At 46.6% G+C, this 11,099-nt stretch overlaps 1 protein-coding gene across 7 annotated transcripts in view; it reads right to left on the reverse strand.

Annotated features, from left to right (window-relative positions):
• The window catches only part of Porcn (porcupine O-acyltransferase), a 14,116-nt gene extending 3,131 nt beyond the window's left edge, over positions 1–10,985 (reverse strand). Inside the window, exons 1-14 of one of the 7 annotated variants that reach the window (XM_015506478.2) lie at positions 10,595–10,796; positions 9,086–9,207; positions 8,642–8,685; positions 8,091–8,272; positions 7,880–8,010; positions 7,745–7,762; positions 6,577–6,591; positions 6,353–6,478; positions 6,094–6,194; positions 4,784–4,860; positions 4,630–4,693; positions 4,441–4,526; positions 3,227–3,438; positions 2,989–3,099 (exon numbers count right to left, since the gene is read on the reverse strand). In XM_015506478.2, the coding sequence (XP_015361964.1) occupies positions 3,271–3,438; positions 4,441–4,526; positions 4,630–4,693; positions 4,784–4,860; positions 6,094–6,194; positions 6,353–6,478; positions 6,577–6,591; positions 7,745–7,762; positions 7,880–8,010; positions 8,091–8,272; positions 8,642–8,685; positions 9,086–9,201 (1,128 nt within the window). In that variant the 5' untranslated portion in view covers positions 9,202–9,207; positions 10,595–10,796 and the 3' untranslated portion in view covers positions 2,989–3,099; positions 3,227–3,270. Of the gene's footprint in view, positions 1–2,988; positions 3,100–3,226; positions 3,439–4,440; positions 4,527–4,629; positions 4,694–4,783; positions 4,861–6,093; positions 6,195–6,352; positions 6,479–6,576; positions 6,592–7,744; positions 7,763–7,879; positions 8,011–8,090; positions 8,273–8,641; positions 8,686–9,085; positions 9,279–10,594 lie in introns of those variants that run through there. The other 6 variants (XM_015506472.2, XM_015506473.2, XM_015506475.2 and 3 more) reach the window with 6 other exon arrangements.
• Between the last annotated feature and the right edge of the window lie 114 nt (positions 10,986–11,099).

The following is an 11,099-nucleotide window of genomic DNA, read 5'->3' on the forward strand; positions in this document are numbered from 1 at the left end:
TTTTTTTTTTTCCTATTTTTTTTGTAGTTGTAGATGGACAGAATGCCTTTATTTTATTTGTTAATTTTTATGTGGTGCTGAGGATCGAACCCAGTGCCTCACGCATGCTAGGCAAGCGCTTTGCCACTGAGCTACCGCCCAAGCCTCTCATAATCTTTCTTACTCCTAACTGGCAAACATATCCAAAATGTCTGAGAGGCAGTCTGCTGGTGGGGTAACAGGTGCACTCACACATTGCTGGTGGGAACACAAAAAGATAACTTCTCCATTGACACTCTCTGGAATATATCCTAAACAGATCTGTCTACATTTGTGTGATTCCAAATGGGTACAACTTGATGCAGTGTCATTTGCAATAGGAAAGGACTGCAAATAACCAAGTGTCCATCAATTAGGGACATGTTAAAGTTTGTTGCATCACCACAATGGAAAAAAATGGATGAGGACACTATGTACTGATGTGAAAGATTTTTAAAAATTGCAGAATAGTGATTCATGTGTTATGTATAGGATAAAAATGGGGGGATAATTAACATATATTTCTATATTTGCTTGATATGCTTGAATTTTGGAAGGATTTTTGTGTGTGTGTGTGTGTGTGTGTGTGTGGTACTGGGGATTGAACCCAGGGCCTTGTGCATGCCAAGCAAGCACTCTACCAACTGAGGTATATCCCCAGCCCCTGGAAGTATATTTTTATAAAAATAAAAGTAATTACTTGTAAGAGGGCAAGTGATAGAGCATGGGAGAAAGACTTTTCCCTGTAAATATAAATATATTGCATACTGCTTTTATTTTTTCCAATGCTGAAGATAAAACCCAGGGCCTTACCTGGAGAAAGCAATCATTCTACTACTGAGATATACATCTAGCCCTAAAATATTGAGGTTTTTTTTTTTTTTTTGGTAGGGGTGGTTCTGGGGTTTGAACCCAGGGGCACTTTACCACTGAGCTACATTCCAGCCTTTTTTCAAAATTTTGAGACAGGATTTCACTAAATTGCTTAGGGCCTTGCTAATTTTCTGAAACTGCTCTCGAACTTGCAATACTCCTGCTTCACAGCCCTAAAATATTGAAATAAAAATAAAACAAAAAAAGTTATTAGCCAGCCTCAGTATAAAGTGAGGCGCTAAACAACTCAGTGAGACCCTGTCACCAAATAAAAAATACAAAATAGGGATGGGGGTGTGGCTTAATGGTTAAGTGCCCCTGAGATCAATCCCTGGTACCCCCCCAAAATAAATAAATAAAAATAAAAAGGAAGCCAAACCAAGGCTTTGCACACTCAGCCTGAATAAAAATTAAAAATTGTTTTAATGAGGAAAAAATGAAGTTTTATTTTTTGTTAAAATTTTAAATAGGAACCAAAATCTGGATTCTGCAAGAGTCATTTGAATAAACACTGTTTTAAAAATTGTTCTTAGTTTTTTAAAGAATATTTATTTTTTAATTGTAGTTGGACACAATATCTTTATTTTATTTATTTATTTTATGTGGTGCTTAGGATCCAACCCAGGGCCTCACAGGTGCTAGGCGAGCTACCGCTGAGCCACAATCCAAACCCCTATTCTCAATTTTGAAAAGAGTAATATCTTGAATTTGCACTCAACATTAACTAAAATAGTATAAACATTTTAATGTAACTTTTTTGAGACAGTGTTTCACTATGTTGCCCAAATTAGCCTCTAAATTCCTGGGATCAAGTGAGCCTCTCCAGTAGCTGGCACTACAGGCACATACCGCTATGCCCAGCAAACAAAATTTTTAAGGAACAGAATTTGGAGTTTGCACGCTCAACCTGAGTAAAATATAATACTTTTTAAAAAGTTAAATGAGGGGCTGGGGTTGTGGCTCAGTAACAGAGCACTTACCTCACACATGTGAGGCACTGGGTTCTAACCTCAGCACCACATAAAAATAAATAAACAAAATAAAGATATTGGGGCTGGGGTTGTGGCTCAGCATTACAGCGCTTGCTTTGCATGTATGAGGCACTGGGTTCAATCCTCAGCATCACACATAAAGAAATAAAGGGCAGCTGTAATAGTGGCTTAGCAGTAGAGTGCTCGCCTCACACGTGGGAGACCCTGGGTTCGATCCTCAGCACCACATAAAAATAAATAAGTGAAATAAAAGTATTAAAAACAAAAAGAAATAAAGGTATTGGGACTGGGGCTGTAGCTCAGTGGTAGAGCGCTTGCCTAGCATGTGTGAAGCATTGGGTTCAATCCTCAGCACCACATAAAAATAAATAATATTGTATTCATCTACAACAAAAAATTAAAAGAAATAAAGGTATTAAAAATTAAGGATATTGTGTCCGTGTAAAACTAAAAAATCTTTTAAAAAGTTAAATAATCCTGGCATAGTGGTACTTGTCTATAATCCCAGCAACCCAGGAGGCTGAGGCAGGAGGATCACAAGTTTGAGGACAGCCTCAGCAACTTAGTGAAACAGTGTCTCAAAATATAAAGTAAAAAGGACTGGGGATGTAGCTTAGTGGTAGAGCATCCCTGGGTTCATACCCATTACCACAAAAATGAAAACACAAGTAAAACAAAAAAAAAGTGAAACCTGAATTTTACACTCTCTACAAAATGAATTTTATTTTATTTTTAATTTTTTTTTCCTTTTAACATTTTCTTAGTTGTCAATGGACCTTTATTTTATTTATTTGTATGTGGTGCTGAGAATCAAACCCAGGGCCTCAGGTATGCTAGGCAAGTGCTCTACCACTGAGCCACAACCCCAGCCCTAAAATGAATTTTATAAGGAAAATAAGTAAACAGATTTTGCACCCTTTACTCAAAGAAAAGAGCCGACAGTGTGACTCAATCTGTGGGACAAAAGGAAAGGTGGAACAAGTTGCACTTGTTGCAGAAGCTAAGAAGCATGACCTGCAGAGCTCATGCCTGCTTTCCTGCTCTGTCCACGAAAAGGAAATCCCATCCCTGATTCACACCCCCCAACAAAGGGCCCCCACCTCACCTGCTCCTCTGTGGTGTCGTCCACATCAACATCAAACAAGGAACCCAGGTAGGCCAGGTGGAAGATGGCCAGGGCCCCAAAGAACAAGTTTAAGGCTCGCACCCCCAGGCCCTGTGGGGGACAAATGGATACACTTGGCAGCTGGACCTGTTCACTGTCCCCCACCTCCACCTGTGCAGGAAAGCCCCGGGGGACACACAAGGCACTGTGAGTCCCAGGAAGGAAGATGTCCATGTACCCCGAGATAGGAAAGAGATGGTTCAGGGGGCCTCTTATGGGAGCTCAGAAGTATCCAAGGACAAGGGTGCTGTTAACCATGAGAGCATCCAGGTTGGGGGAGATGCGAGCCTTTAGGCAGAGGAGCAAAAATGGTGGGACTTTGAACTGGGGGCTTATGGTGATGAACATTGGTACCAGGTAGGAGACGAATGGGAGTTGTCTGTATTTCTTCTGGCAAACAGAATGAAAACAACAACAAAACAAAAACAAATACCACCATAACCTAGAGAGCCCATATTTTCCCCACCCAAATCCTCCTTACTCTGCTCAAGACACCCTGACCTTCTCAGTGTTTGTCAAGGATTCCAGGCCTGCACCTGTGTTGGAGCCTTTTACACTGGGTGTTCCCATTACCCGGAGTGCTTCCCTCCCTCTCCTCCTTCACTTAAAACTCAAAAGTCACCACACCCAGGAGGACTTCTCCTACCCTAACTTCCTTATTTAAAATGGAAATCACACCCCGCATACTTCCCATCCCTTTTCCCTTACATTTAGCACTACTCATACCCTGACAAACTTTTTTTTTTTTTTGGCACTGGAGATTGAACCCAGGGGCACTTTCCCACTAAGCCACACCCCCATCCTTTAATTAATTGACTGATTGATTGATTGATTTTTGAGTACCGGGGATTAAACTCAGGGGCACTCGACCACTGAGCCACATCCCCAGCCCTATTTTGTATTTTATTTAGAGACAGGATCTCACTGAGTTGCTTAGGGCCTCACTAAATTGCTGAGGCCATCTTCAAACTTGTAATCCTTCTGCCTCAGCCTCCCAAATTGCTGGGATTATAGGCATGACCCACCACCCGTGGCCCCTGACAAACTATTAGACTTCACTGATTTTTATTTTACTGTCTCCCCTATTAACATGTTTGTCCCAAAGGGCCAGAACTTTGGCCTGCTTTGTTCATTACTGTGTCTCCAGCATCTAGAACTAGCATGTGCTTAATAAATGTTCCTTGGAGGAATGAATGGCAGGTGCGTATACAGCAGGTATTCAATAAATGCCTGTTAGAGAAACAGATGCCAGTGAATAGATGTGAAGTTATGGGGATGGCTCCGGGACCAGAACAGTAGGCTGGACACTCTGAGACAGGTACAAGATGGAGACATAAGTGACATTTTTGAGGGGGAGCGTTGGGCACAAGGTTGCCCAGGCTGAACCCTCACCAAGCGATGCCGGTGTGAACAGTCTGGCAAACACCGCTTGGACAGGACGCAGGCACTGAGGATCCGAGCCAGGCGCTTCCGGAGGACTGGGACAGTGCAGAAGATAAGGGGTAAGTTTAGCCTCAGGGGACAGTGGCTCCAGCTTCCTACCAACATTCCATCTGTCTGCTAACTAGGCTCTGTACTCACCATGCTCCACATAAGTGATAAATGCCAGAGACAGGAGTACTGCAGCCAGGTGGAAGCTGAAGCCCTGGGGACCCAAGGGCAATGAGGTAAGTGAGGAGGAGGCTCTACTACCCCCGCGATGCATCCCCCCACCATCCTGTTCTGCCCTGCTCACGTGCAGGAGGGCGCTGGCTGCATAGGTGACCAGCACAGCTGAGAAGGTCCCCAGGCGGAGGGCATTCTTGAAAACATCTGGCAGGGAGAGATGTAGATTAAGGTTCTTTGGAGAGTCCCCTGCCCTTCCTAGAAAGCCCTGATACCCACAATCTATTGGTACCCCAGGATAAAGTCCTTAAGATGGCCTCCACCTCCACATATCTAAAATCTAGCTCCTGATCTTCCCTTCCAACATACTTATCCCATGGTCTTCCCAAGGTCAGTCAATGCCAAGTCCACCCTTCCAGGTCCTCAGGGTAAAATAACTTGGAATCACCTTCCATCTGCCTTTCCCCACTCCCACATCTAGAGATTTAGCAAATCCTGTCAGTTCCTTCTTCAGAATATATCCAGAATCTGATTTCTCCTCTCCATGTGCTCTGTGCCATTGCCCACCACCATTGCTAGTCTGGGTTGCTAACAGTGGCAGGAACCTAACACATTGCCCATGGCCCTCCTCTATGAAGAGCCCTGCCATTGAGTGCCTCAAAAAGCCAAAGTTCTCTCTGTGGCTCACAAAGTCCTACAGGACCTCTCTGACTTCATGTCCTATCATTGGCCTCCTCATTCACTGTGCCTACCCCAATAACCTATTTTTATTTCTTTTCAGTGCTAGCGATCAAACGCAGGGCCTCACACAGGCTAAGTGGAAGCTTTAACACTGAGCCACATTCCTAACACACCACTGCAGTGACCTTGCTATTCCCCACACACCAAACAAACTGCCTCAGGGCCTTTGCACTTGCTGTTTCCTCCATCTGTCACACTTCTCCCATATATCCACATTCCTTGCTCTATTACCTTCCTCAGGTCTTTGTTCAAATGTCCTAATGTCCTGTCCTCATTCAGACTTGCCCTGGCTAATTTATTTTAAATTGCAGCACGGCCCCCTACTCTTGTCACCTGGATTACCTTTACCTGCATTATTATTGTGAATTTTTACCAGAGCACTTATCACCAACTAAACCATTTGTGTTATTTTTTTTCCCTCTTCTTTATTATCTGCTTCCCTCTTAAATGCCAGTTCTACCAGGGTAAGGATTTTTGTGACTTTTTTTTGTGTGTGTGGTGCTGGGGATTGAACTTAGGGCCTGGGCATGCTAGGCAACTGCTGTACCAATGAGCTACACCCCAGTCCCTTGTGAATTTTTTGTCTTTGCTGTATCTTCAGTGCCCACTCACAGTAATTGCTCAGTAAATATTTGTTACATAAATGTGTGAAAGGGCTAGGGTTACCAACTCCCCTGGAGTGGTGACTTGATGACTCACAATTATTTAGCCAGTAAGACATGGGCAGGTTCCAGCTTGTGACAACTTCCACCATTGACCGGGGCAATTCCACATTCAGTGGCTTAGACACTGTTAGGTCCCTGTAGACAAGAGACATGCAGATCCAGTTGGGATCTCAGTCCATCTGGATACCACACATTTGTCTTGGTTCTTCCCTCCCCTGGGAGTCCCCTCCCTCCTCCCTGCAGTTCCTCTAGGCAGCACCCTGTAGGAGAAGGGGCCCCCATGCCCTCCCCACCATTCAAGGTGATCCTTTTCCTCCGTGAAGCCAGCCCCTGCCAACGTGGCTGTGGCCTCGGATAGAAAGCCCACAAAATAGTTGCTGAAGTGGAAGGAGACAGCACTCTCATAGGCTCGCAGCCACCTGGGAAGAAAGGGGCAGGGGAGAGAGGCATCATGCCCAGGCCCTGCCAGGATACCCCACCATCTGTCAGCATCCCCTCCCCTGCTCTGTGGACTCACCTTACCATGGTGCCCCTAGGGCCCCCAGGGGTCAGGAAGGGAGCAGAGAAGAAAGAAAAGAGAGTCAGAGAGACCCTGGAGGTTGGCCTGAGATGTTCACAGACAAAACAGAAATGTAGTGGCAAAAGAGGCAGATACACAGACAAATACTGACAGGTGGCTGTTTTCATGCAACTTAAACGGATGCATGACATGACCTATGATATGGCATGGCCCTGTATCCTAAAACAGTCATAACATCAGACACAAACGTTATCAGACTTCCAGCTTTGCAGTGACCACAAGACAGTCAAAACAAACAAACAACGAGGAAAACCACCCCTTAGTCTTAGAGACAGTCAACTGTTCAATGTACACGCACACATATACACGCTGGCAGTTTTACGATCAGATGGTCAAAAACAGGCAGCATCCTGCACTGGAAAAAGCATAGGCTCTGAAATAAGTCCTGGGATTAATGCTTGGCTGCTCAGCTGGATGACACTGGTCAAGTGACTTTTTGGAGCTTCATCAGCATCAGACATAATTAGCAGCCAGTGAATGGGGGAGGGAGGCATATAATCAGAGAGTAGATCCAGTCCTGGACAAACCAGAGGCAGACAGTGTGTCCTATGTGCAGGTGCAGGCTCATGATTGGTCATGACCTTTCAGTTAGACAATATCAGGCAGTCAGAGAAGGCAGACACAAAGGCAGGATCAATCACAGAGAGGCACATACCAGAGTCATAGGCCAGCAGGAGTCATGAACTTAGATTAACCCTGTCCAATGACAGCTACACACTCTGTCATCGACAATGGCACAGTCAAAACTCTGAGTTCCATATTCAGGGGATCAGTGGCCATAGGCAAACAAACTATGCATCCCCCTACCTGGAGTCACAGACAGGTTAGTCACCAATGAACACAAACTTGTCATGTAACTTCCTTTGAATGGAGAAAGAACTGAACAGATGGACAGCCAGACACAGTAATGTGTCAGAGTGTCAGTCATACACTGAGTCACAGAGTCAATCTTGGTCAAATGGACAGTTAGAGATGGATATCCGATCTCTGCCTAGTCATGGGGTATATAGTCAGATACATTCCAATTTCTGGAACCAATTGGTCCTAGATTCTGCCCCCATCCCTAGTCAGCCCCCCGCCACCCTCAGCACCTGCCCTTATTTACCTGGCTTTGCGTTTCTTGCTGTAGTAACAGAAGACAGACAGAGAAGCATTAAGAGATAGGATCAGAGGTGGGGAGACCCCAGGCCCCTACCCAACCCCTTCACTGCTGGGCAGGAGCCTCAAAGATCATGCTCACTTTCGAAGGAGGCGGTCACCATCAAGGGGGATGAAGTAGGGAAAGAGGTAGGGGCCCACACAAGTGGAAAGTACAAGGCACAGCAGGGCCAGCGCCAGGCTCCGGGCCACCTTCTGCAACCATCGGCGGCTCTGTGGGGATTAAGGCTCAGTGAGCACTGTCCAGTGATGGCCCCCACAGTCCCTGCCCACCCATCCTCCCAGGACCTCACCAGTGGGCGGCCTTGGACAGCCTGTAGGTAGCTGTGGAAGGATATCCAGGGCCCAAAGACGATGGTGCCCACGAAGTAGAGGTAGCCCATGAACTCCACAGGTGAGGGCACTGCACCCACCTCGCCCCGGTCCAGATCGAAGCCCAGAGACACTGCCTTCATAGCCACAATCATCTGGGCCCCTATGTGTGGGGCCCATGGTCAAGTGGATGGGCAAGAGAGCAGGTCAGCATGGAGGGACAGGGCACACCCGGTGAGAGGAGAAGGCGGGTACAAGGATGGGTAGGTGGGCATAGGGCCAAACAGGCAGACTGCTGGGTAAGTGGGCCCAAGACAGGCAGACACCCTTACTCAAAAGCATCAGACACATACATGAGGTGACCCAGCAGATTCTCCAGGAAAACACGGTAGAAAGAGACATAGACACAAGGGAATCTGAGGTCTACATCATGGGGCAGCAGACAAGGGAGAAAAGTGGAGGAGAAGAGACCCAGGGTGGGGGCAGTTAGGAGTCATGGAGAGGACAGGAAGGCTGGGGCAGGGCTACCTACCTCGCATCTTGTGCCATGTCACAGTGTCCACCATGTGCATCTCACTGAAGAAAAAAAGGTGCTTGTCTTGGCCCCACAACCCCCATGGCCTCTGATACCACGGGGGTGGGGGAGACCAAGTTGCTGAGAGGGTTTTGCCTTCCCCTTTCCCCTGTTCTGTACAACTTCCTGGAGGAAAAATTCCCCTAGGCTCCCTCCTCCAGGGGGAACCCACACCCAATCGGGCCTGTACCACCTCATGAAAAGACACATCTCCTAAGCATGTTTCTCCAGGAATACTCCACATCCTCCCTGTTTGGTGCCTCCTCATTGAACAATTATCCCAGACCCTTTTCTTTCTACTCAAAATTCCGTGCCCTCCCTATCTTGGACAACTTCATCGGATGCCTAGGTACCCTCCTGCCCTCCTGCCAACAGGGCGAGGATGAGAATGCACACCCATACCCCATGAGTAGGTAGATGAGGATGGTGACGGAGAGGAAGACGCCGCGATGGGAAGAGTGTCGGCAGAGGAACAACACGAGGTAGCACAGGAGGCTGAGCAGCACGACCCAAACCATGTGCAGCTGGAAGAAGTGGTAGAGGCTGAAGAACCCGCCTGCCACGGTGCTTGCATGCTTCAGGTAGGATGGCAACCCTTCAGGGGAGAGGGAGAGAGAACAAGAGAAAAAGGGAGAAAGAGGTAGAGAAAGAGGGAGGGAAAGAAAGAACAAGAAAGGGAAGGTTGGTGGATTGGTAGGGAGGGGAGAAGGACCTGGGCAGAGGGCAAAGCTTGGGTGAAGGCCTGGAGGTTGGAATGTGGTGGAATTGGAGAAGACCCGAGGCTGATATTGAGGAGCTGAAGAAGGTGGCAAGGCCTGGGTTTAAGGAAAAGAAATCTATAAAGGACATTTTGGGGACCCAGAAGAAATTCAAATATCAATTTATATTGGGTAATATTATTGTCGGGGGGTGATGATTGAGGCTGTGGTTTGGGAGAGGATATTCTTGTTCTTGGGGGCTATACAATGAAGGATTTGGGGGTGAAGTGTCATGATATCAGCAAGTTATACAAGTGATGCAGGAAGATGATAGATGAATGGACGGACAGAAGAGAGATAAAGATAGGTTGAGGGAGCTAATGTGGCAAAAGGTTAACAGTTGGAGAATCTGGTGATAGATGAGTAGTTCATTGTATTATTCCAACTTTTCAGTAGCTTTGAAATATGTCTAGATAATAAACCTAGGAGGGCTGAGATGTAGCTCAGTGATAAGAGAGCCTATTTAGCATGTGCAAGGCCCTGGGTTCCAAACCCAGCACCACAAAATATTAACAATAATAAAAAACCTAGGGGGATTAAAACATCCATTAAAAAAAAAAAGAGTAGACCCTTTGAATCTCAGATTTCCAAAAACAACTCTGCATCCTATAGGAACCTAGGGACTTGGAACCTTATCATTTGGATACAAGTCTGCTAGGATTTTGGAAACATTCCAGAATCCTAGTATCCAGAAATCTCATCAGGTCCTGATTATAGAAATCCAGAATGCCAACATTTTGGAAGCCTAGAATGTGAGGATTTCAACTTGTTAAAACCTCCACACCCTGTAAACATGGTATTTTGGGATTCCATAACCCTACAACATCAGCATTCCAGAATTTTATAATCTTGAAATGTAGACATTTCAGGATACCAAGAACCTCAGTTTTCCAGAATCATAGAATCCAGAAATACTAAAGGGCATGGCTTGGTATAATAGGATGTGGCTTGGCCTAGTGTGGCTTGGGGTAGCTGGGCAGAGTAGGATGTGGTTGGTAGAAGGGGGAATGGTCTGGTGGAATGTGATGGGGCTAGACATGTTGGGACCTATTTTGGCCTGGCTGGATGTGGCAGGGTAAGGTGTGGCTTATGGATGAACATGGCAGATATGATATCATCTGGTGTGGTGGCACACAGTGTGGCAGGCACTTACCAAGCCTCCAGAGGAGGCGACAGGCGAGGCAGATGGCAAGAAGCAGCCAGATTTGGTCAAGGCCCTGCTGGACTGTAGGCAGGAGACAGCCCTGCAGTAGCTGCTGGAAAAATTCCTGACGGCTGAAGGTGGCCATTGTAGACCCCCACGGATGGAAAGACAGATGGATAAATCTGCCAAGGGGGAACACAGAGGGAGCAGGATGTCCATGGGGTCACCCGTGTTCAAGGGATGGACTTGAGCACTTTTGGGAGCTGTGGACTCCACAGCTAGTATTGGGAGCCTGGGAGAGGATGTGAACATCAGGTACATCAGATTGAGCCACCAACTGTGTGTGGGGGGTGAGTGTTCTGAGTGCACACACACAGCTGTGACCTGCGGTGAATGAAGGACCCGTGTGTCTTGAATGCTGTGAACCGTCTGGTCTGAGGCGATGACTGAATGATGTGCATTCTAGGCCCATATATCAAATGGGGCGGGAGGGGGGTAGGGGACTCCTTGGTTT

The sequence above is a fragment of the Marmota marmota genome, unplaced genomic scaffold (assembly GCF_001458135.2).
Source record: "Marmota marmota marmota unplaced genomic scaffold, marMar, whole genome shotgun sequence".
Classification (NCBI taxonomy): Eukaryota; Metazoa; Chordata; class Mammalia; order Rodentia; family Sciuridae; genus Marmota; species Marmota marmota.